Below are 26,304 nucleotides of genomic sequence, written 5' to 3'. Positions count from 1 at the left end.
GCAAGTCCCTACATGCAAAGGGAAGGAGAGCGCTTTTCTATAAAGAGGAAAAGGAAGTCAAGAGGTGTGGTAAACAAAGCTTTTCATTGGCTGAGTCCTTGCAGGGAAAGAAGTCTGTCTTCTTCCTCTTGGGCTCTGCTGTTGAAACAGGGCATGAGAGCTCCCCCTTCTGGTCTCCCAACCCTACTTAAGGGAGGGTTCTGTTTGCTAATTTTTTTTTTTTACAGGGGCTCAAATGTTGAATTCATCTGGAGAGCTGTCTTACTTGGGAGAGTGTTAGTTCAAGAGATCAATGTGTAATGTGATAAAGATTCAAAGTAATTTTGTGAAATATGTAAAAGGAGAACCTAAAAAGATGGGGTGTTTTATAGCTGATTGGTAACAATTTGCTGGCAGGAGTCTTAATGTGACTCTGTTATGGACCATGTTTTTATTAGCATCCATAGGACACTCATCTGCTTTCTTTTTTTTTAGTATTTATTTATTTATTTGCTTGCACCAGGTCTTAGTTGCAGCAGGTGGGCTCCTTAGTTGCGGCATGTGGGCTTCTTAGTTGTGGCATGCATGTGGGATCTAGTTCCCCGACCAGAGATCAAACCTGGGCCCCCTGCATTGGGAGCACGGAGTCTTAACCACTGTGCCACCAGGGAAGTCCCAGACACTCATCTTCTTTCTAAAGCTATTTGTTATAATTCAGCAGGGTATGTATTGGATCTGAAAACTATGGGCAAAGTACTCTGTCTCCAATTGCTAATATCTGAATAAGTATGATGCTAGGGACCTCTCTGGTGGCGCAGTGGTTGGGAGTCTGCCTGCCAGTGCAGGGGCATGGGTTTGAACCCTGGTCGGGGAAGATCCCACATTGCTGCAGAGCAACTAAGCCCGTGCGCCACAACTACTGAGCCTGCGCTCTAGAGCCTGCGAGCCAGAACTACTGAGCCTGCATGCCACAACTACTGAAGCCCATGTGCCTAGAGCCCATGCTCCGTAGCAAAAGAAGCCACGACAATGAGAAGCCCTCACACCGCTGTGAAGAGTGGCCTCAATGCAGCCATAAATAAATAAATAAATAAATAAATAAGAAGGCTTGAAACAGTAGGAATGACGCTAGATTGTTAAAAGGAACTTTTGCAGTGATTTCCAAAGGATTTATTTATTTATTTTTTAAACATCTTTATTGGAGTATAATTGCTTTACAATGGTGTGTTATAAAAGCCCTTCTCAATAGAACCTTCCCCATTTCAGCCCCCTAGCAGCTGTATCCTCTGTAGGTGTATTCATGTTTGTGTGTATTCTTTCCTAGGCTTGTTATTTACCTTGGGTTATCCTTGGATTCAACTATATCATCGGAGGCTCGTAAGTGATATTAGATTTATTTAATTGCAGACTAACCCTTGGAAGACTTCCATTATTCTTTATCTTCCTTCTCTAATCTTTATAACACTTCAAAGAATCTCAACGTTGATACCTTGGTACCTTATACTTTTGAAATAATTTCATTTGGATGTAATTGATTAAAATTGCAGGGCTTTAAGCACATTTAGCACTGAATGGTTTTTTATTATTGTTGTTGTTTGTTGTTATAGTATGCTTCCATATATGTGTTTTTGAATAAATATTTATTTCTGGATTCACTGTCCAGATTGAGCAAATACAGACCTAATTTTATCCAAGCCAACTCTGTGCGTAAAATTCCTGTTTTTTTAATTCTTAAGGCATTTCCAGAATGCCTTGGAAACTGCTCACCAGTCACAGAAATGCACAGATTCTCAGATGGGAAGTTTTGTCAGTGGTTTAATAGTGTAGAAGTTTGGGCCAAACAGGGTCAAATTTCTAGTCTGGAATTAGACCTGAGACTTAGGAAAATCTTGAATGCATCCAGTCAGAATTTTGGAAGGAGGATTTCAAGATGCAGTTATTCTAAGAACTCCTGTTTCTTACACCACAAAATATTTTTAACGTTTTTAAACGGATTTTGCTAGTGCTAGTTCTTAATGCGATGACCTCTTTGCTCTCTATGGTCCTAACTTCTGCTGCATATCCACAGGGAGAAGGGAATGAATCGAGTAAACAGATTCTGTTTAGAGTAGAGCAAGTCCGGGGCTTGGTAAAACTGCCCTGCCGCCCAGAAGGGCAGAATCTGGGAGCAGTTGTAGACGGTGATTTGTCCCTAAGAGGAATCATGTTGCAGGCGGAGGCGGAGAAGGATATGTAACAGTAAGAATTGATCTGTAAAACCTTGAAGTGGCCTGTGTGTCAGCCATGGGAAGATTGAAGAAGGGCAGTGTTTATTTTAGGATTACAAGGTGAAGGTCGGCTTTCCAGAGTGATCTCTGTGATGTCTTACAGTCAGGGACCCAAGAGGTGAGGGAGACGTGATCCATGGTTCCAGGAACGAGGGAGTGGACGTTTTTCATCCCTCCTTTCCTCACTCCCATGCTTCTCTCTTGCCAGCCTTCAGTTTTACCCACGTTTTGCAAATATGGTATTCGTGACTGAAAGCGTTCAAAAGCTTGCTTTGCGGCTTGCCCCAACTCCTGAGGCAGGAAGTAGCAAAAACAACATGTTGAGGATGGGCAGGGGCTTGAAAGAGATGTCGGAGGGGCAGCTGGCCTTGAAGAGCACAGGCCCCACTGGTCCAGCAGGACGGAGTTTGCTTCTCATTCAGAATGCGTGTGCCTCTCAGACTTTATACAAGGGCTCGCTGTCGAGCTGTCACAGCCTCCCAGCGACCAGAAACAGGCTGCCACGAAGGATCTCTTCCCTCCGCTGTTAGCTAAAACTTGCTGTGTCTTACTTCACTGCTTGAATGTCTTTAAACTCATTTGGCTCTCTGTTTGCAGGGTCATCAATGAGCTAATTGGAAATCTTGTTGGACATCTTTATTTCTTCCTCATGTTCAGATACCCAATGGACTTGGGAGGAAGGAATTTTCTATCCACGCCTCAGTTTTTGTAAGTGTTTCTTCCCCCTCTCGTTTGATAATCATCTTATTGTCCGTGTTTGTCAGCATCCTGATAAAAACTCTGTGAGGGGTGAGGTTTCCCTCTCAGTCTGATGGAGAAATGTGAGCCAACCAGGGACTTGCCCAGGTCACTCCAAGCCAAGGCCTGGTCTTCTCCTGGAGCCCTCGTAGCCAGGGGCCGCTGAGCCTAGATTCAGGCGTCCCGGGGAGCCGTGGGCCCTGCAGAGCGGGCGGCACGCCTGTGTGCAGCAGGGGGCCAGGGTGACAGGGTTATCAGTTTTACCCAAGATTTTGCCTGAGGAAGGGGTAAGAGGGTAAGTAGTCTCATTGGTTAGCAGTTTAAAACATTTTTATATTCAATATTATAGACCAGAATGTTTAAAGGACTTTTCAGCGTTAAAATGAGAGATGGGAGGCTTGTATAGTCCCGCCCCCTGGGAGGATGTGCGTGTTCTTTCTCTGTTTGCAGAGTTTACTAAAGTGAGGAGGCCAGGGGCACAGCTTTGGTTTCGAGACAGACTTGGGTTGGAATCCCATTCCCGTCGTCTACCAGTTCATATATTGCGAAAGTGACTTAGTAAATCCCCCGAGCTTTAGTTTGCGAGTCTGTGTGTTGGGGGGAGGCCCTGTCTCACGGGTCTGCAGGAGGTGGGGTTTACCGTTAGCAGCACAGTAGCGAATGCTCAGTAAATACAAGCTCTCAGCCTTGCTCCTGAAGTTGGGGCGGGGGGCGGGATTCTGATGAGCCCCCAGAGATGCTGACACACTTAAGCGTTCAAGTAGTGTGACCATTCTGTCAGTGAAGCAAAAGGCTGTCGAAGACGGGACAAGTGAAATCACCATCTGGGTGTCACAGCCGGCCTGACAATCACGCTTAATCTCCAGTCGGGCGTATGCAATAATAGCTTGCACTTAGAAGCTTAAAAAAAAAAAAAAAAAAAGCAAGAAACCCTTTTCACATCTTGCTCATTTTAATGTTTTCCAGTTTGTCATTCTTCCAGGGGGTCAATGAGGGCAGTAAACTTGAGTAGGCACCCCTTCCCCCTACTTTCATAGGTTAGAGGAAGGTTTTTTATGGTGAAATACAGTATACAAACAGAGAAGTACACTATTGTTGTATTTTTTTTGCGGTATGTGGGCCTCTCACTGTTGTGGCCTCTCCCGTTGTGGAGCACAGGCTCCGGACGCGCAGGCTCAGCGGCCATGGCTCACGGGCCCAGCCGCTCCGCGGCACGCAGGATCTTCCCGGACCGGGGCACGAACCCGTGTCCCCTGCATCAGCAGGCGGACTCTCAACCACTGCGCCACCAGGGAAACCCTGTTTTGTTTTGTTCTGTTTTTTTCGTTAAGAGCATAAGAAGAAACTTGTTTCTCTTGTGAGCCTTGAGTTGCCTTCAGGCTAAAAAAAAAACCAAATGACCAGTCTGCTTTCTAATTATCAAAGGTCGCAGTAACAGCAGGTTTGGATTTTTGATCTAGGTTTATCAAGTCGGATGGCAGATGCATCATTAAAAAAGAAAATTCGTTGCTTTGGGGGGCAGCCAAGAACTATTTTACTTTAAACAGCCATATTCTGACTTAATGGCTTGGAGAGATTTCTCAATTGTGGGCAACAACGTGTATGGGATTCTAGTGGCAAAATCGACATCCCACTGGAGCCTGCCTTCCACTTGAGCTTTCCCTGTTGGTGGAAGCCCTTCTGTTAAATTTTGCATAAAGATCAGATGACAAAATGTAGCTCCTTGCAAAAGCAGTAACTGCTTTGAAATTACCATAAATCTTTGTTGATTATGTATAATTGGGTATCTTTTTATACTAATTACTTGCATTTAATTTCACTATCTGTTTAAGCAGTGGCGATGGCTTCCATATTGTCTCAGAGTAAGAAGCAAAGCAAGACAGCCTTGGTGTTGCCTTTTTTAAGTCTTCCAATTTATTACATACTTTGGAGGAATGTTATTGTGCCAGAACGTCACGAATGTTGGGAAACCAGCGCTTGGAAATACATGTTGATGTAATGATAAAACTGTATTTGTTTAAAAGGGAGGATGCGAGTTATAGAATTCTAAGCCGTATCACTATTTTGCATTCCACTTAGAAAAGTAGACAGATCCTCTTCTGTGCACAGTTATTTTTCTGTTTACAAGGGGTTTAATTGTCTTTTTGGGGAGGCAGCGTGCAGCTAACTGGGTTGATGTAAACACTTGAGGACTCCGGTCACTAACTGTTGTCACCTGAATCTCATGCTGTGTGTCCTGCGGAAGTGTGAGGTGTAGGAAGTGGTGTGGAGCACGAGCTCCAGAGTCAGGCTGCCTGGGTTTGAATCCTGTCTGTCACTTTAGAAGAGCTTTGCTCAATTCTGCCTCAGTTTTCCCATCTATAAAATGGGGTAATAGTGGTGCCAACCTCATAGGGCAGTCGTGAAGATGAGAGGCACTTATAAACATGCAGCACCCGGTGTAAGGGAGATGCTTTATGATAAGGTTGAACTCTGCAGGCTTCCTGCTGTGGGCAAGTCACCCCTCCTGGTTTGCTCTTGGTGCCGTGAGGGGTTTAAAAAGAGGTATCAGATCACGGTCTCTGCCTTCAAGACAAAAATTGAACCATCAGGATCTGATTAGTGGAATAGGTTAAAATACATTCTCAGTTTACTAATAGTCAAAGAAGGGAAGTAGTTAGAAAAACTATTGTGAACATAGAGTCCTGGGTTTACATTTTCTTAGCGGTTCTGGGACTTAATTTATTCATTTGTAAGGTGAGAAATCAGCTAACCTTTTTGGGCCTCAGCTTTCCCACCATCTATGAGAGAAAGATTGCAGTTGGAGGGCAAACTATGAATCAACTTTAAAACACACCCAAATTCCAAGACAGAAAGCTGTCTTCTCCGCTGTCCCTTGATGGACGCCGAAGAACCCAGCAGCATCGTGGTGATGCCGGGCGGTGCTCAAACACGCTGGCTGCAGATTTGTCCTTTGGAACTGAATTTATTTTGTATCCTTTGAGCCAGTTAGAGCCATAGTTACATAAACTAAAATGCTATATAGATGGTTCTTTCTGGTTGTTGGGCTCGTGGGTGTAATATTTTTGTTTCCATACTGTTCCTGCACGAATTGCTTTTATAATCAGGGAAAAAAAAAGTTAGAGTGTGAAGTTAGTGCGAAAGCTTAGTAAATTAAAAAGAAAACATAAAAAGTGAGTGACTTCTGTGGTCAGGGCATTGAGCTAAGTGCTGAAAAGGCAAAGTGCAATAAGACATTGTCCTCAGCCTCTCCGTGGCCACAGACGAACGTAATTCAATGTGACAGATGCCGTGGGAACCCCAGGAAGGGAGATGGGATGGACAACTGCGTGGAGAAGTGACTGTGCTTTTCTCTCCTTTTGTTTCTTCCCCCCTCTGCTCTAGGTACCGCTGGCTGCCCAGCAGGAGAGGAGGGGTGTCAGGGTTTGGTGTGCCCCCTGCTAGCATGAGGCGAGCCGCCGACCAGAACGGCGGAGGCGGGAGACACAACTGGGGACAGGGCTTTAGGCTCGGGGACCAGTGACGGAGTGGCCTCTGGCCTGCCCACCAGCCCTCCACTCAGATGACGTTTCCTCCCAGTGCCGGGTGACCTTTACCACCGAGTTCTAGCTAACGCTGTTGGACCTGACCCACACTGAATGTAGTCTTTCAGTACAAGACAACAGTTTTTTAAATCCTGAAGAAAAAATACATGTTCCTCGAGTTTCGTGATTCTCATTCAAGTCCTTACTGCTAAGAAGAACAAATATCAACTGGGCAGATTTCGGAACTGACCTTAGTTTTTGGTGTCTTCTCTTCCTTTTCCATCTGAATCATGGGTTTCAGCAGGTCCCGCTCTGCTGGTGCCAAGCTGGGTATCCGGCGTTGGGTCACCAGACCCCTGTCCCGGGGGCTCTTAGCTCTTTCTCGCACCCACGCCTGCCTCCTCCTTCCCCAGCCTCACACTCCCAGCTAGAGGAGATTGCCCATGAATTGGTCCTGCCTCTGACAAGCTCGCTTTATTTGTTGGCTTTTGCCAAGGCTTGGCCACAGAGGCCTTGTTCCCAGCGTTTTACGGTGGCAGAACCGTAACCGTAGTGCAGAAGGCGGACAGCAGATGAAGAGCTTCCTCAGCTTTTGGGATAGCCGTGGCCTGATATCAGTTGCCACCGTTTGCCACCTCTTCAGCTGTTCTGATAAAAAAGCACCGCTGAGTCAGTGAGGACCACAGATCGGTATTAATGAGGCCTGAATGTCCTTGCTAGGCATTTTTTATCCTAAGTGATCAAAACCCTAGTGGAGTTGCATCTTACACAGGGGCTGTGTTTAACCGTGGGCATAATCCCAATGCATCTCGTGTAGGGCATACTGGCTCTGTGTGTACCCAGAGTAGTGGATTTGTATTGTGCTAGAAAGTTCCAAAGCACATTGGCCACAGGGAGAAGCTCTCTTTGAGAGGTGCCTGGGCATTGATTGATTTGACTTCATTCTCCTTCTGGGTGTATGTTTATTGAGTAGAGTGGAGGGAGAACCTTAAACCCTCTTTAAGTTGTCTTTTTTTTAAACCGAGCCCCCATTCCCCACCCCCATGGCCATATGCTTCAGTTACTTGTGAGGAGGGTGCAGCTCCTCTGTATGTAGATCTTATTTAGAAGCTGTTGTAAGCACATCTAAGTGAATCACGTGATTTTGGGTGTAATGGCTTTAGAGTCATCTGTGTTTGAGGAGCTTTTTTATTTCGAGTCATGAAGGTACATCAGACCATCTTCACCCACAGCTCCTTTTTTTACAGGTGGGCTTTTTCCATCAGAGCTAGGCTTGTCACCGGATAGCTTTTTGAAGGCTGCGACGTTTCACACAGGTTCTTATTTTATATTTTTATTCTGAAAGCAAACTGCTAGGAGCAGTGCTGAGTGGCTGCCATACTTTGAGTCAACTAGAGAAGCTTTGAACATTTTGACCAGCAGTTCTGTGCAGGAGACACTGTGTGCTAAGAGTATGACTCTTTGCCCCGCTCTGAAGCAGTGACGTGTGTTATTCTAGGAAGTGGGGATTTGAAATCCGCTCCTCGTTTTTCATGAAGTTTGTTCGAGTGTACCTCTTCATATTTAATTTATATGATAAAATAGGCGGCGGGGAGAATCTGAACCCTAACTGTCATATGTTTGCTGTTGACCTGTGGCCAGAATAAAATTTACTTGTAAGATTTTAGAAACCCTTCTTCCTGTTACGTCATACTTGCACTCACTGTGCAGGAGTGGAGACTCATTGTATGTGTAAGAAGATTCTCACGGTAAGTGAGCTAGTCTCCTACACGCTGTCACAGCAGCTCAACTGCCTGAGAGCAGTAGTCTTTCTGAAGGTTACAAGTATTCCTTAGAATTCTTCAGTTCAAGGCAAAATGTTCATTAAATTCTTCCTCTTAAACACATTTAAGAAGCTGATAATTTTTATTAATTTTGTCTGGATTACCTATCTTTGGGGAATAACTTTAGCTAAGCAAGCTATTTGAGATTTGATTTGGCAAGGCAAGACATGACAGCAGATTCTCTTTGTGAAAGAAAATAAATCCTAATTTTGTATAGAGAAATTCCCGTTTTGTAACTAATCCTTTTTATTGGTAAGAATTGTAAATTAAAATGTACAGCTTCATGGTTGTATGTCTTAAGTTTCTGTATCCCTACTCTGCTGCCTCTTTTAGATATGACGTAATTTATGTAGCTAGTCATCTCTTGGTGGGCATTGAGGAGTGTCCAGTGTGTGTTGCTATTATAGCCGCACAGCAGACTTTTTTTTTTTTAATTTTTTTTTGGCTGCGTTGGGTCTTTGTTGCTGCGCGCAGGCTTTCTCTAGTTGCGGTGAGCGGGACTTCTCTTGTTGTGGAGCACAAGCTCTAGGTGTGCTTCAGTAGTTGCAGCATGCGGGCTCAATAGTTGTGGCTCACGGGCTGTAGAGCGCAGGCTCAGTAGTTGTGGCGTGTGGGCTTAGACGCTCCGTGGCATGTGAGATCTTCCCTGACCAGGGCTCGAACCCGTGTCCCCTGCATTGGCAGGCGGATTCTTAACCACTGCGCCACCAGGGAAGTCCCAGCAAACATTTTTGTACCTCCTTCTGTTCACGTGTTGGAAAATACCTGTAGGATTAATTCTTGGAAGCAGGATTTTTAGGTTTTCATTATAAGGAAGCAGGATGCTTCAGAACATTGGGTAAGGGGTTATATCTGATTGTAGTATGCTGTATAGCATTTTTGTCACCTCCACCCATGGGTCTGAGTCTTGGAACTGGGCAGAATTAGTTTAATCCCCTTTCTGTATTTTCTTTCTGAGGATCCATGGACCGTGAAAGGCAGGTGCAGTGACACTCCTGAACCATCCAAGTCTAGCCCCGGCCTTAGGCAGGCTCTCTTCCTTCATCACAAGTTGGGTGATGGGAAGGAACAGGGCTGTGCACCCCTATTCTGGTACTGGAGAAACACCGAGAAAATAGGAACAGTCCTGCTTGTTTTGGAGGATAGCACATTGCCAGTATCACTGTGTTCTAAGCTACCTTTTGAAGAACACGGATGTAATAGGTGATGCTGCAGCTGCCAACAGCTGCATCTGTTGCCAACTCTTTCTGAGGTCCCGGCCCCTTTGAAATTTTCAACATTCACGTAACAAACCTTAACCTTTGGAAAAATTCACCCCTGTCTGCTTGGACTTCTCACCGTTAGTATCTTGAAAGGCTGGGCTGAGAGAATATGTGTCTCCTGGCAGTTTGCTTGCTTTCCAGAGTGGCTCTGGTGATTCTAATTGGAATTGAGGGGAATATCATGTCATGTAATTCCTTCCATGTACGGTTTATGCCCAGAATGCTTCCCCGTGCTCCTCCTCTTTTCCCACCACTGTTCCTTAGGGTAGAATCCCATTTTCTACAGCACACCTGGGTATTGTTTTTTTTTTTAATTAACCTCTCCCCTTTCTTTTTTCTTTTTACATATTTGTTGATTTATTTTGGCTGCACCAGGTCTTAGTTGCAGCACATGTAGGATCTTCGTTGTGGTGTGCAGGATTTTTAGTTGCAGCATGCGAACTCTTAGTTGCGGCATGTAAACTCTTTAGTTGTGGCATGCATGCGGGATCTAGTTCCCCGACCAGGGATGGAACCCGGGCCCCCTGCATTGGGAGCACAGAGTCTTACCCACTGGACCACCAGGGAAGTCCCCTCACCTGGGTATTGAGCGTTAATGTGACAGGTACTTCACGAATAATTTAAGCCTCCAATCTCTGGTTTCCAATCTGGCTATACGTGCGAATCACTTGGGGCTTTTGAAAAATGCAGATTTCTTGTTTCGTTTTCATTCTGCATCTTTTTGAAGTTCCCAGTGATTCTGATATTCAGCTGGGTTTGGGAATCAATGTTTAAACCCGCTTGTGAAGTAAGTAGTATTATCCCCATTTCCCAAATAAGGAAACTTGAGAGATTAAGTCATTTAAGAGCAAGCAGCTAGAAGTTACCAAAGATAAGATATGAACTCAACTCTAAGTTAAGACCTCTGCTGCTGCAGTTGAGGAAGCCAACGTTGAGAATCTGGCATTAAGTGACGAAAAAGATTCTTTTCTTGCCAGGCTGAAGGCAGGCCAACATGTTGGGAAACATTAGTTGAAGGTATAAATTGCTATCATCCCTGGGGGGGAATTGCCTTGTAGCCTGGGAAGAAAAAAACATATATTAATATGATATTAATAAATAATATAATATAGTGTAATATAGTGTCTGCTGAGTGGTGCCTGGGCAGATGCAAATAGAACCTAATCTCTGTCTTCACAGTGTGTTCTCTCCACGAAGGCACACAGCTTGGCCGGTAGTAGGTACTCACGTATTTGTTGAATAGGTGAGCACAAATTATAATACAACTTGATAAGCTGCTAGAGTAGAAATAAGTAAAAAGTTGTATTGGATAGAGGGGTTAGGTCTTGAAAAATCGATGGGAAATTCCAGGCTGAGAAGGAGAACGAATGAGCAGTGGGAACCATTGAAAGATTTTCACATTTGTTCCTTAAAAAGTGACTGGCTGAAGCGTTGGGAGGCGGGGAGGGGGCTGAGAGCGGCAGCTGAAGATCAGGTGACTGAGCTTTGAGTTTGTTGCTGTGGCGCAGACGCAAGGCCGTGGGTCGGTATGAGGTTGGCCTGAACCAAGGCCGTGGGATTGGGGGCTGGGGGCTGGATTGGAGAGACCTCTGTGAGGGAAGTGCTGGGAGTTAGTGAGGAAAAGTGGGGCTTGGGAGCACAGGACATCAGGACTGAGCATAAGTTTCCCATAGAAACGAGTTTGGTTAAAAAATGCTATATATGGTGCAGCACACTATAGATAATTGGGTGCCAGTGGACCAGCCTGGAAACCTAGCCACTATTTCTAAGTGTATTTCTGTGGAAAAATAAAGTTTTATTATTATGAGCTCTAAATCCATGAATGGGAAAATAAACTTTTCGAACATAACCTCTTCCTGAGTTGGGGACAGCTGTCCAGAAGGCCCCAAGTGAAAGAGAAACAGTTCTCTTGATTCCTGTTGTCCACCCTGTCCCCCTCCTTCAGGTCTCCCCGTCTTATACATCATTTCATCAAGGAGAGGCCTATCTAGGGTTGTAGGCGAGGTAGAATGTCTCCCCATAGGGTCCACTGGCACCCTGCTCTCTGATGAGACTCATCCGTCTATAATCATTTGCTTAATGTCTCTCTCCTGTGGTCTGTTAGCATCTTGGGGGCAGTGACTGCACCTGATTCAAGGCTGTGTTCCCAGTCCGTAGCACGGTGCCTGCCACAGACAGGTGCTTCTGTGTTCGAGGCACTGAACTAAAATTTGGACCGGGTAAGAGGTTGCGTAGGAATTTGGCCTGTGTAGGGAGAGAGCGAATGGCCTGGCCTCCTAGGAGCCTTAATGGGTTGGGGGGTGTGGGGAGGTTGTCGTACAGGGGAATCAAGCCTCCTGAAAGAGGATGTTGGAAGAGGTTGGAGATACTGGGAAGAATGGATTCAAAGTTGAGAAACTTTTTAAAACGGCAGTTAATAGCTTTTGTTTGCAGTTGTGTAATTGCCTGCTAATGGGTGTGGATACTTGGGGTGATTTGGGCAAAAGGAGACTCAGTGTAGACCGAAGGCAGGCAGAAACATTTGGGAAGATTAATCGAAGGTATAAATTTAGCTTTCTCTCCCTCGAGGACTTCTGTGGCCTGTACAAATGCGTTTGCATTTAGCGAGAAGGAGAAACCCCTGCCATGGCGTCTGGGCCAGAGAGACCCCCAGGGAGTGCGGGATTGAATTCAGGTGCAAGGCTGCAGGATCACTTAGGAAGTGTTTACCAAGCGCGATGTGTCATTTGAAGCCTCAGCCTGACCCAGATGAACTTGATCCCTCTCCTCAGTCAGTGTGTTGGCCTTTTCCTGAGGGCTGGCACTGATAGAGCGAGTATCCTTGTTAACGATGGGCAATCACTGTTAGCTTAAGGGAGACTTTGGATTTTGATGGAAACTGTCCTGATACAGAAGTTGTAAACCTGGTGCTTAGGATATAAGATGCATCTGTCCCCATAACCAGGCCCTTGTCCCCTGGAAGTTGCCCCCTTGCGGGGGAGGAGGGACTGGGACTTTTCATGATCCTTTCCATCAGTTAGGGTTCTTTGATTTCAGGTACCCAAAAAGGACTCTGGTTAACTTAAGCAAAAGGGAATTTATCGGAAGGGTATAGACTTATCTCAGAGATTCCAAGGATCTGCTGAGAAGCCTGACACGGAGAGGAGTGTATCAGGGATCCAGGGACCAGGAACCGATCTTACCTAAATCAGCTCCACCTTTTATTCTGTGCTTGCATCTCTCCCTTTACGATTGAACTCCTGGGTCTTAGTGACCTCACTTTGGCCTTAAGTCTCCCTGTTAAGAGGGGAGAGGTAATTTTTCAAAAGCAAAGCAAAGCGCTGTTGCATCATAAGGGGGAAGAGGGTGCCGGATGCCTGAAAAGCCCTGGCTGGCCCACTGGTGCATGTAAACCACACGTGTGACCTCCTGGAGGAGCGTCTGGCTTTCTCTCAGGAAGAAGGCGGGTGCCCTGGATGAGAACAGTATTAAAATGCTTTCTATTCACTAGATCATTTAAACCTTACAATTACTCATTTTGAAGGTTATTATTTAAACCATTGCACAGATGAAGAAATGGGGTCCTAAGAAGTTAAATTATCTGTCCAGGGTATGATGGAGCCAGGGTTCAGATCCACCCAATTCTGCTTGACTGTAAGTTCTTGCTTGTTTGTTGATATCATACTGAACTAACAAAGGTAAATATAAAATTCATAAAATTTAAATGGAAAGGAGTTTGTGTTTTTTCCACACTAAATGCAATATGAAGCCATTAAAGGACTTCAAATCAAAAAGTAAATTACATAAATTACTAATATCAGTCAAAATGGAACCTAGGATGAATTAGGTATTCTATTTTATAGAAAATAATGTTATTTTATTACTATGTGTAATGTAGCTAAATGACCGGAAAGGAATAGGTAAGAGGCATGATGAAAACAAACAGACATTTCTAAATTAACTACCCCCCAAAATTCCCTAATCAGTCTCTAGATAAAGTATCTTTTCCCGGCTTCTTCCTGTCCAATCTTGTGATTCTGTAATACCTCCTGTAAATTATTCTTCTTAACTCAACAATGATTGCCCAATCCTTTATAAAGAGGAAAACACTTGCCGTTCATATTATCCATATTATTGCTTCAGTCTCTCCTCCCATTTCCTGTCTCCAGCTTGTCTACAGAGCATAAGCAGTGTAGATTTTGCTGAAGATTTTTTGGGGGATAGGCATGGAACATCTAGGGAAAGTGACTCCCCACACTCTCGAGAGCAGGGACTGTGTCGGTCTGTTCACCACCACATCCCCAGTACCTAGCGCAAAGATTGGCATGCAGAGCTTCTTTTCTTTTTTTTAAATTTATTTATTTACTTATTTATTTTTGGCTGCATTGGGTCTTCGTTGCTGCATGCGGGTTTTCTCTACTTGCGGCGAGCGGGGGCTACCCTTCGTTGTGGTGTGCAGACTTCTCATTGCGGTGGCTTCTCTTCTTGTGGAGCACGGGCTCTAGGCACTCGGGCTCAGTAGTTGTGGCTTGGGGGCTCTAGAGCACAGGCTCAGTAGTTGTGGCGCATGGGCTTAGTTGCTCCGCGGCATGTGGGATCTTCCCGGACTAGGGCTCGAACCCGTGTCCCCTGCACTGGCAGGTGGATTCTTAACCACTGCGCCACCAGGGAAGCCCCAGGCTTCTTGACATAAATATTCGTTGAAGGAGTGAATCCATTTCATAACCTAAATTCCCTTCAGCTATCAACTGGCTCCCTGCCTTTCTCTTCATCCTCTCCTCATGTGGCTTTTCCAGTCCCCTCTAATTCCTTGGTCAGTTTAGCTCTGCCTCCAAAACGCTTTACTCAGCAAAATAAAAGCCTTGCAGTTAAATCAGACCTACTCACCTCAGAAAGGCTTATCAAAGTTATTCAATAGATAAAAAGTAAGACTCTTGGTCAGTGAAGCAGGGGAATTCTGCTGCTAAAAATTTAAGATCATTTCATTACGTACAAACTCCCCAAGTTCTGATACGCACCCTGTAGTGCATTGAATGGTGGCCCCCAAAAGATATGTCCATAGACTAATTTCCAGACCCTGTGAATGTGACCTTATTTGGAAAAAGGGTCTTTGCAGATGTAATTAAGGGTCTTGATGAGGCGATCATCCTGGATTATCTGGATGAACCCTGAATCCCATGACAAGTGTCCAATAAGAGACACACAGGGGATATTTAACAGACAAAGAAGAGAAGACACAGACACACAGAGGAGAAGGTGATGTGAAGACAGGCAGAGCTGGGCATGATGTGGCCAAAAGCCAAGGAACGCCTGAAGCTCCCAGAAGCTGGAAGAGGCAAGGCACAGAATCCTTACAGATTTTGGAGTGAGTGCGGTCCCGCTGACACCTTGATTTTGGGTTTCTGGCCTCCTGAACTGTGAGAAAATAAAGTTCTGTTGTTTTACGCTATCAAGTTTGTGGTGATTCGTTACAGCAGCCCTCGGAAATGCATACACCTCCTATAAAGTGCTGTAGTAAACTGCCAACTGTCTTCTCTGAATTTCTTAAATGCAATGTGCCTCTTCCTGCCTTTCACACCTGGAACACTCTCAGAATCTCTGACCTAGCAAGGTGTATTGGAAATCATATTTCGTCCCTTCAGGTGAACCAGTCAAGCACTGTCCAAGACAGAAAGTTTGACCACCAGTGTCCCACCAGCTAAGGTCACCTGAATGCATCTCTTTGCTTCCTGAGAAAGCTTTAACTAATTTAGAAGCTGACCACGAGGCTTCTCTCGGCATCCTAGTGTCTGTCTACTTTTGTCGTAGGCAAAAATCATTGGCAAAACATTGCAAAAATGCAATTTTGGATTTCTTATATAAGCTCAAAGATCCGTTAGGCTAGGGGTTCCTGAAAAGATTATCTAAATCACAGATTTTGCCAGTGATTTTTAAGCATGGAACTCTGCCTTAATGAAATCCAAATCTTATATGTAAAAGACAAAGGTGAAGCTGATCTAAATTGGGAAGGAAGAGAAGGGTCACAGCTAGTGCTGGCTCAAACCCACCCCCTATCTCAGTCCCTTTTTGCTCCTGCTTAAAAAAAAAATCCCTTGAAATATCCCTGACTTCTGTTGTTAAAAATGATTTGTCTAAATTGGTCTCATTTGTGGACCATGGCTACAGAGAACAGGTCCTTTCCTAGTCTTTGTTGGTTTTTTAGGGACCAGTAAATCTCTCTCCCCTTTTCCTTCTCAGTTTGGAATGACCAAGAGGTAATTACAGTTATTAGATAGAGATAAAAATGTTAGCTTCATTATTGAGAAAAGCTAGGTTGGAAGACATGGTAAGGGGGTGTAGTCATGTGGACATCCTAAAACAGAACCTCAGAATTTGAGAGTCCCTGGTCCCTGGCACAGCATGGCAGGGACAGGACAGCCTACTGCTGACCACAGGGAAGAACAGAGAAGGTGGCCTCCCGAGGCCTGATTGGCTTCACACAGGCTGAGGTCAGTTCCTACATCTGCTCACCAATCACATAATTCTTTCCCTTGGGAGAAAAAGAGTTTCTTGTTTACTTTTCCTTCCTGGGAAATTCCCTCTCCTCCAGGGAAATGCCAGGAGGGAGGAATAAGTATTTCTCCTTGAGCATGTTCACTTGCATTCCCATTGACAAGACAAGAGAAGTTTCCACTTGGAAACCCAGGACCCAAATGGCATCTTTTAGGAAGACGAATTGTGTATTAGAGTCAGGCTAACGGCTGTAACCAACAATCCCCAAGTCTCCATTGCACATCACGACAGAGGCATATTTCTCGTTCACATCACAGCCCACTGTGGGTAGGCAGGTGCGATGGCAGGAATGAGGAGGGGTGTCTGCTCCATGCGCTTATTCAGGGACTCAGTCTCCTTTTGGTTAGTGCCATGACTATCAGTACCCCCGTGCCCTCCTGGGACCTCAGAGCCCTCCACTGAATTCTTTGCAGTGGTGAACAGATTGAGAAACAGAACAAGTGGAGGATCGTGTAGGAGATTTAGGGGCCAGGCTGGAAGTAGGATTCTTCATTTCTGCCCACATTCCATTGGTCAGCACTCAGTCACGGGGTCCCAACTAACCCCAAGGGAAGCTCAGAAACATCAATCTTCCTGGTGGCATAGAAGGTACATCAAAGAGTTTGAGAGAACACAAAGCGTTGCCTCAGCACAGTATCACATTCACATAAACACAACCCAACCACCAAAGCAATTTCACAGTGATTCCAATCTTTGAGAAGTCCAAAGAACAGACGCACTACAATGCTACTGCTTCTCAAAACTATTTCATTGTATTTGGTACATTTAGAAAATCGCACACAGCCTAAGCATAGGGCTTGATGAGTTTTTACAAACTGAGCATACCTGTATAACCACCACCTGGATCAGAATGACACCACCAGCCCCCAAGAAGCCGCCTAGAGTTCCCTGTCAGTCAACAAGACCTCCAGGTGAGCCACTGTCCTGACTTGTAACCACGAAGATTACTTTTTGCCTGGTTCCGAATATTCTATAAATGGAATCATGAATTCTTTTGTGTCTGGCCTCTTTCATTTACCGTTACGCTTGCGGGAGCCATTCACATTGTTGTGTCTAATTGTCCCACTTTCCTTCTTGTTGCTGTAGAGTATTCTGTATAAACACGCCATGATTGATTTATTCATGCTACTGTTGATGGGCATTTGGGTAATTTTAGGATAAAGCAAGCTGTGCAGCTGTGAACATTCTAGTGCACATCTTTTGGTGAACGCGGGGACACGTTATCTGCTGCATAGACACCTCCTATACCTCGTTCCTAGAAGTGAGAATCCTTGGATCACAGAGTACGTGCAAGTTCAGCTCTGGTAGAAACGACCAGTTTCGCAAAGCGATTGTACCCCCTCTCTACCGTGGTGTGAGGTATGAGGGTGCCAATGTGTTTCTTTCCCCAGAGTTTCTTAAAATCCTCGCTCTGCTTTGTTTCATTTTGACCCCTACACCTGTAGTAGAACCCCTGACTCCCCACCTCCAAGAAAACTGCTTCCCAAACCGGACTCTTTGAATCTCAACTTTCCTCCACCCACCCCGCTTTCGCTTTCTTGTTTCTAGTTTGGTGCCTCTCGGCCATCATTCTCCGATTCTCTACCCCCCAGACGTGGGAATAGGCCTGGCTCAAAGGAAGCAAAGCGGTGGTGGGACGGGGCTGGGGGAGGAACTGAAAATCTAAAGATAAAATTTCCTTTAGAGATGGAGGGGGTGTGTGTGGGGGGGAGCTGGCAACACTCACACATTAATAATTTTTGTATCTGTCACACAGAGAAAGAGAATTAAAGAAAACCCTTCGAAATCATTGAGATGAACAGTCTGCAGGAGTGTGGGCTCTTATTAACATTCACATCCACATGGTGTGTGATGGGCGGGGAGAGTCGGGTGCTAAAGTGAGGAAGTGAACTCCTCTAGATTACCTCCCCCCAGCCCAGCCCCTTAGGGTAGAGCCGTGGCAGGGTGAGGCAGGGGGCTGGGGGGAGTAGGGCCTGCTGAAGAGGGTGTTGAGCAGAGGCCACTGGAACCTAAGAGCAGCCCTGTGCTGGGAAAGGTCACCGGTTGCAGCTCGAGCTTCTCGGTGGCCTTGATTCATGTCCAAGTTGGGGGGGTGGGCATCGAGGCAGCTGAGCATCCCCTGCTCTCTGGAGAAATGCGTAATCATTCATCAGCATCACCGGGCTCCACTCAGACTAAGTGGCCTCTTGTGATTAGGAATGGGCCCTTGAAAAAGAAAAACGCAGCCTTTTAGCATGTTAAGTGTGTGCATTTGACAATGGCTTTCTTGATAGCGGTGGGGGGTTCGGAGGGGAGTCCAAATGCAGGGCCCTGAGTGTCTGTGTTTGTGTGTGTGTGTGTGTGTGTACCGGGAGTGCAGGCCTGGCTTCGGGGCCTGAGGAACAAAGCCCATTGGAGGAGTTGTGGGCCTGGCCTTCGTGGTAGGAGATGAGACGGTCCACCCGGCAGGTTGAATTCTGATGGGGCGCCTTTCTCTGGGTAAGAGCTGGAACTTCCAGGAATGGTGAGGGCAGCTGGGGACTGGCTTCTCTCTCTGACTTCTGAGTCACGTGGTCGGTCCTGACACCTGGAAGGCCCGAGTTAGAAGGAGATAATCCAACTCCCACCTTGGAAGGCTGTTAAATCAGGTAGGACGTGTAATCATTTAACTCTGCTCAGAAATGTTCATTTAGCTCTGCTCAGAAATGTTAGTTCTCCTTCCCTTCCCAGCCATGAACTCATGTAATCCTCATGGTTACCCTCTGAGGGTAGCACTGTCCTCGTGCTGCAAATGAAGACGCTGGGGCTCAGAGAAAGCCAGAGACCACTGCCCCTTCCCAGTTAGAGGCAGGATCCAACCCCCACCTTCTGTGTATTCAGTGTAGACTGGGGAGTCCAGCCGACCTGGGTACCACTGACACTGCCCTTTACCAGCCCTAGAACCTCGAGCCAGTTATTAAACCTCCTTGAACCTCAGTTTCCTCAGCTTTCTGAAGGATGAGAATCAGGTTCGTGTGAGAATTCAGTGAGCGAATGTTCGGGGAGCATTTGGTGTGGAGACTGTCCACAGCAAACATTAGTTTCCCTGCCTTCAGATCAATCATCAATTTGACCCTCACAACAGCCCGATGAGGTTGACGCTGTTATAGATGTGGAAACTGAGGCTCAGAGAGGTGCTGACCATCACTCTGCCGTGTCCTGCAGTGATGCAGCAGCTGTGGCACTTAGGACCGGCCTGCCACCAAGGGGGTGTTAATTACAGGGGAGACTGTGGGCCCAGGCAGTCACCTTAAATTCCACCTTTGGAAATGATTCTACTTGCTTTAAAGCCAGTTTGGGGAAACGTTTTTTCCAAAAAAAATTACCCTTTATTTTTCCTATAAAAATCTCAGTTGGCCCCAGTTCTGCCTTCCCTCGTATGACTGTCTACACTGCAATGAAGGTCAGGTGTGAAGAACGCTGAGAACAGCATTATTTATAATAAGCCTCGACTAGAAACCACCCAGTGTCCTCTGGCAATAGAATGGGTCAATTGTGCTCTATGCCTACAATGGAATACTCTACAGCTAGGAACACGAACAAAGCACTGCCATAGGTAGCAACGGGGGCCAATCTCAGAAACATAATATGGAGTGAAAGAAGGCAGGTGCAAAAGGATATACAAAATGATTCCACTCATATAAGACTCAAGAATATGCAAAACGAATCCATGGTCTTAGAAATCGGTACATTTAGAGAGGAGGCAAGTTATTGGGAGGGGCCCTTGCGGGTGCACCTGGGGGTACTGGTAATATACTTATTGATACGGGTGATGGTTCACTTTATAAAAATGTATTGAGCTGTACACTCATGATTGATACACGTTTTGTCAGGACATTATACCTTAGCTTTAATGCTTGTTTAAAAAGATTATCGGGTAACTGGAAGAACCACTGGGAAGGCTGGAGAAACAGGCTTGAGGCTGAGCTCCTGGCAATGACATTCATAACTCTGCTGCAGAATTGATGTGATAAGGAAACTGTCCCCGCTGGGCACCTGCTGTAGCAGTTGCACCACCCCAGCCCCTTCCACACTAGGAACTCGGTCTGACTGTAGTGGGAACGCTGCCCCACTGCCAACGCCCCTCGTCCAGAGCATGGGCGCTGCGTCTCCCTCACTTCCCCCTTGCTTCTGTTCTGTTCGCTCCCGCTGGCTGTACTTGATTTCTGGAGGGGGTGCTTGCTTCCAGCTGCAGGGGAGGCTGGCAAAGTGAGAGCGTAACTTCCATGTTGAGGTAGAAGCGAGGAACGCTGCAGAGGTATGGAGACCGCCGAGAGGCGTGGGACGGCCACAAAGCAAGCCAGTGTCCACTGTGCTCAAGGCCGGAGCCAGGGCCTTTTGGGAACAGCACCTTAGTCTTGGATGACCCTAGTGATGTACAGGTTTTGTCTGTTGGTGTTCAGCTTGATACCTGCCCTTTGGTACTTTTTCCTGTACTACTATGTCTGAGGGACTGTATTTTCCAGACTCCCTTGCTAGCTGGGTTTCAGTTAATTACTGCAATGAAAGGCACCTGTGTGAGATCAGAAGTTAGACGTTTGTTTTTCCTCTGGCAGCAGCTTTGCAGTGCCTGGGCTCCTGGGCTCTGGGTAACACCACTTTCCTCCATGTGTGTCTTCAGCCCTCCCGCACTTGTTATGAATTCTCTGTAGTCACCCTAGCCCTGTGTTCCCGATGGACATGGACCTGTACCCACAGACACCTGAAGAACCGTGAGGCTGGGGGAGAATCAAGCCTTTCCCACCACCCCAAGGGCCCCCCCGTGGAGTCGTGGAGCGGTTAACGTGCCACTGGAGGGGCCTGAGCAGTGTCTGCTCGTCTGGATCTTAGGCTGGTGGGCTCCGCCCGGGGATGCCAGAGCCCAGGACGTGTGACGGGAGAACAAAGGTGCTGGGGACCAGTGCTGATCCGGAGTCAGGTGGACCCGGGGGCCGGTCCTCTCGTCGCCACCTCCCAGTGTCCCTCTCAGGCAGCTCCTGTAGCTGCTCTGGGCCTCAGGTTCCCCACCTATAAAGTGGGTAGACTAATACCTACCCCGAGGGTGGTGGGGAAGCCATGTAGAAAAGTGCACGTGAAAGCCCTTTGCAAACTGAAAGAAGGGAGTGGCTTTTCATGCGGAGGGAGTGCCCTTAGGCCTCAGAGAAGGACACTTCAGCTGAGGAGCGACCGGGACCTTCTCGTCCTCCTGATGGGAGTCAGTGGCTCCCGTGAGAGGGTGAACGTGCACATGTCTGTTTGATCCGAAACGTGCATAGGCCTGGCGCTGTGCTGTACTGGGGTCACTAAGGTGGAAGAGACTTGTCTCCACCCTGAAGGAGCCCTACTGGGAGACACACGCAACCCGGCGGATCACAAGCCAGCGTGAGAGATGCATTGAAGGGGTGAGTAGACGATACAATGGGAGCTTGAAGCAGAGGTAGCTCCCCTGGACCTGGGGGTGGAATCACAGGAATATTCTAGAAGGAGGACTTGCTGAGCTGAGACCTGAAGGAGGAGAGGTTAACCAGCTACAGGAGCAGGGCTGGTTGGAGCGGGGAGTCTCAGGTAGAGGGGCAGCGTGTGCAAAGTTCTGAAGGCAAGAGAAGTGGAGGGTTGGGGAGCTGGAGGCCAGTGGAGGCAGAGGTTGAGAACTGGGGGATGATGGGGCTGGAGGGTGAGGCCTATCACATCCTGCTAAGTAAGGGGTTTGGATTTACTGGGCACATTCTCTGCCCCAGGAGAGACCCAGCTAGCCGTGGGCCCAGCTCCAGGCTGATTTGTCAGCTCCAAGTGCCAAGAGTGGGCACGTCACCTGTTCTGAAATCTTAGGCACGTAAGGCGCCGGGGCAAACGCTCTCTCTACTTTGTCCGGTGTTACCCTGAGCCGCCTCCGGGCCCCGTGGACTCTGGCTGCGGCTCTCCGCAGGAGGAAAGCTGCAGGAGTGGAAGCAATCCCTCCCAGGACCCGCTCCACCCTCTGTTCACCTCTTGTCCCTGATCTTGATAAAATCTGAGGTCCTCTGTCTTCTCGGTTCGTCAAGCCAGGCAGGAAGGAGCATTGTGATTTCCCACCGGCCCTCCAGACAGGTGATCCTCATGTAGAGGAGACCAGATGGGCTCACACAGGTGTTTTCTAGGTTGTCTTCCCATCGGAGAGTTAAAAACCCCATCAGCTCTGCGAAGGGGAGGCAGATGGAAGCTAAGTAGGAGAGAAAGCGAGAAGCGGGAAAAGCTTGTTATCAGCGTGTTTCTGCCTAACCCTGTCTCCTCCCACCTACGTCTTCCTGTGCCTTATTCTTCTTTGTCTCCAAACTCAGCGTAGGTGGCACCTCCTCCAGGAAGCCCACCATGCCTCTGTTTGAGTTGATGCCCCTCCTCTGTTTTTCCAGCTGTCTCTGGAGGTGTCCAGCTGTGGTTGCTGTTGACTGGTCTGCCTCACCCATTAGACTGAGCTCCCTCAGTGCAACAGAAGTGAAATGAACACCTCCTTTGTGCTGGGCTCTGCCAGGTCCTGGGTGGTCAGGGATGAACTCAAACTCCAGGACTGGACAAGGTCCTGCAGTGGCCTGTGATCTAGTGGCACAGACTGGGGTTCATTTAGGGCAGGGGCCAGCATTTATTCAGCTTTGTTTCCCCAGCAAGTGCAGTGCTTGACACACAGTAAGCACGCAATAAGTGAATATTGAATGAATGGTTTTGGTATTGTGGAGGTATTTATGAAAGTTCTAAGAAAAGAAATTACAAGGGCACTCTGGAAAGGAACTCATCAGTGAAGCCTTCGCCTAGAGCACTTCTCCTAGCTGCCCTTCCCCAGCCATCTCCCTGCGTTCTTTCCTAACAGCGGGCTCAGGTCCTTGGGCATTTGCTTGCCCGTAGGCACAGGTGCTGTGGGATGTGGCGTGGAACTGCAGCTGGCTAGGAGGAAAATGAGCAGGTGGCTGGCAGTAGCTGGACCATCACTAGTCTAGGGGACCGGGAAGGCTGAGACCAGAGAGTTGGGGTCCAGGACTGCAAAGCTTAATGGAAGAAATGTTATATTCCCACCAATGGACAATGGCCAGATGACAGCTACTTACATTATCTGTCATCATAACCAGCATCGCTGGCTGTGACAAAGCACTATCATTTATATCAGTACAGTATAATCTCGTATAATAACCACTAGATTTGTATGGTGGGTATCACCGTCACTTTAGACTGAACAGAAGGTGGCCCAGAGAAGTTAGGGATTTCTTTAAGTCAATACAGCTTCTAAGTGGCAAAATTGGGAGTAGAACCCGGGCCTGTTGACCCCAAGTTTTTTTTCCTACTACACTATGCAACTATTATTATAACCTCTCTGTTAGTATGGCATTATTTTAGGAGATTATCAGGGTAGGTATTATTATTTTAAAAAATTTATTTATTTGGTTGCACCAGGTCGCAGTTGCAGCAGGTGGGCTCCATAGTTGTGGCATGTGAACTCTTAGTTGCGGCATGCGTGCGGGATCTAGTTCCTTGACCAGGGATCGAACCCTGGCCTCCTGCTTTGGGAGCACAGAGTCCTATCCACTGTGCCACCAGGGAAATCCCCAGGGTAGGTATTGTTTTCCTAAAGCCACAAGGAATATAAATATCTTTTAAATTATTTATCCACCCATTCATCCACCAGCTACTCATCCATCTACCCAGCCACCCAACCATCATCACCTACCCATCCATTTGTCTATTCATCCATCTCTCCACCCAACATCCAACCATCCATCCGCCCAAACATCTATCTATCTATCTACTCATCTGCCTACCCATACACTCACTCACCTATAAATTCATATATTCATAATTCATCCATTCATCAATTTATCCATTTACCATTCCATTAATCAATAAATATGTATTAAGCACATACTAGGTATTAGGCACTAGAGTACTGAGCTGCAAAGATGCCTGGGTTTTGACTATTGTCCTTGAGGGACTCTGATGGTGGAGACAGGGTGATACATGCTATAACAGAGGTATATATAAAGGGCCATGGGAAATCAAAGGAAGGGTCATGTCCCTTCCATGGCAGGACAAAGAAACACAGGCTTATGTCTGCAGGTGACAACTCTAAAAATACTTGGTGTGATGTAAACTCATGCCAGTGATCATGTTCTGGGACTGAGGAATGCTTTTGTCATCAATATCAACAACAGAAAGATGTAAAAGTGTGTGGTGTGTGTGTGTGTGTGTGTGTGTGTGTGTGTGTGTGTGTGTGTACATGTGTTGGGAGCGGGAGAATAAAGAAATAGGCAGATAACTACTTTAAGGACAAGAATATTGTCTAATGTATTTTGGTATCCCCAGCATATAGTATGGTGCTGAGTATATAGTAGGTGCTCATTAAATATTGAGAAACTTGCTAGAATCTGCAGTGTGGGAATGAAATGAATGGATCAGTAATGAATCAACGACCAATCACTACCACCTCAGCTTCATTTCTTACCAAGCTTCGGTTTGAATTTGGACTGTTTTGAATTTGAATTTGGAGGAAGATTCGTCCTTCATTATCCTTGAGAACTGAAGAATGTTTGTACTTCTTACTTTCTTGAGCCTATAAAAGAGGCGGTTCCTCTGATTTCTCATAGTTTACAGGGGACAATGGACCTTTTACGGCTCAGAGGCTTTAGGAATAAGTGCATTGATGGCTCTACCAAAGACAACTTTGGTGCATGGCTGTAATAATAATGCTTATAATAAAGGACAGAAAAAGCTGGTTCTGGAGTATAATATTTCGGTTCTGGTCCTGGATGTGTAACTAATTAGGCAGATGACTTATGTTGGACTGCTCTCTCCGCATCTCCGAAACAAGGAGGCCTGGGCTAGATGAACTCCACCACCTTGCATCTTGGTGTCTCTGAATCGATGGCTTGTTTACCTGGATTCCTGGCCAGAATCCACTTGAGTCCATTTGAGCGTTCGCCTTTCTCAGTCTGGACCACCTCTGGGTCTGCATCACCCAGAGTCCCTTGTCACTGGCTTCTGGTTGGGCTTGACCCTGGTAAGCAGTGGCAGGAGATTGGAGGGCTCGGGGGAGAGAGGGAACCTGGCATTCCTTCTTCATTTTTCTTTTCCTCTCTCTTTGGTGTTGTGTCACCAGCAGTAGCTGCAACTAGGACTCCAGCTAGTGTCCCCTTCTCCACGGCACTAACAATCACTGGCTTCTGGTAACACTCTTCTTCCGAGGTTTTTTTCAGCCCTGCAGGTGGTAATGGCTTCCCACTGTGGCTAGATTCTGGGTGCCTTGCTTGTTCCCTTAGGCCTGCCCACACCCGTCTAAACAGTCCCTGCCATGCAATCTCTTCGGTTGAACCACCTGTGGTGGGTAATGTTTCCTCTTGGGCTTTTGACCATCCAGCACTGCACCAGTGTTTCACGTTTGTTATCTAATCAGTCCTCACAAACCTCCACGATGCAGCCATTATCTTCCCATTTTATACCCAAGAAAACCAAGGCTCAGAGAAATTCAGTGACTTGCCCCAAAAGACAGGATTTGGAAGGCCCGGCTTCCAGGTCTGTGTTCCCCCTCCCGCCTGTACTCATCCTCATCTCCTCCCCTGTTTCCAGGCAGAGTGGCTTCTCAACCTTTCCCTTCTTCATATTTTTCCATTCTGGCATCTTGGGACAGGATATTAGTCTATCTAGGCTCTAACTTTTGTGTCTAAAAAATGTCAGTGTGGGGCTTCCCTGGTGGCGCAGTGGTTGAGAATCCGCCTGCCGATGCAGGGGACACGGGTTCGTGTCCCGGTCCGGGAAGATCCCACATGCTGCGGAGCGGCTGGGCCCGTGAGCCATGGCCGCTGAGCCTGCACATCCGGAGCCTGTGCTCCGCAACGGGAGAGGCCGCAGCAGTGAGAGGCCCGCGTACCGCAAAAAACAAACAAAAAACAACAAAAAAAGTCAGTGTGCCCACCTGGAGTCTTAACTCATATGTGTTGGCAATAATTGGTGAGAGCTGTTAGTGGAAGCCCCGTTTTCATGCTCGGTCCAGAGTCAGCTTCCTAGGGAGGGGCGTTCTGCTGTGGGGATGACGCATGGATGAAGGAAAACAACGGGCAATCTAGCACCGCTCTTTCCAGCTCCGGCCTTGATCCCTTCAGGTCTGGCTTTGGTCTTGGAAGCCAAAAGCCTCTCCCCCATCTATCCTAAGGAAACAATCAGACAC

General features: G+C 46.9%; 1 protein-coding gene across 3 annotated transcripts in view; it reads left to right on the top strand.

Moving 5' to 3' along the window:
* The window catches only part of DERL1 (derlin 1), a 113,071-nt gene that overhangs the window by 16,184 nt on the left and 70,583 nt on the right, over positions 1 to 26,304 (top strand). For 2 of the 3 annotated variants that reach the window (XM_033419875.2, XM_033419874.2), the window contains exons 6-7: positions 1,304 to 1,356; positions 2,844 to 2,954. In XM_033419875.2, coding sequence (XP_033275766.1) covers positions 1,304 to 1,356; positions 2,844 to 2,954 — 164 coding nt within the window. Of the gene's footprint in view, positions 1 to 1,303; positions 1,357 to 2,843; positions 2,955 to 6,368; positions 15,022 to 26,304 lie in introns of those variants that run through there. The other variant, XM_004265348.4, reaches the window with a different exon arrangement.

This window comes from Orcinus orca, chromosome 17 (genome assembly GCF_937001465.1).
Source record: "Orcinus orca chromosome 17, mOrcOrc1.1, whole genome shotgun sequence".
Taxonomy (NCBI): Eukaryota; Metazoa; Chordata; class Mammalia; order Artiodactyla; family Delphinidae; genus Orcinus; species Orcinus orca.
Note: the sequence above shows the minus strand (reverse complement) of the source record. Positions and strands in the feature narration are given on the sequence as shown.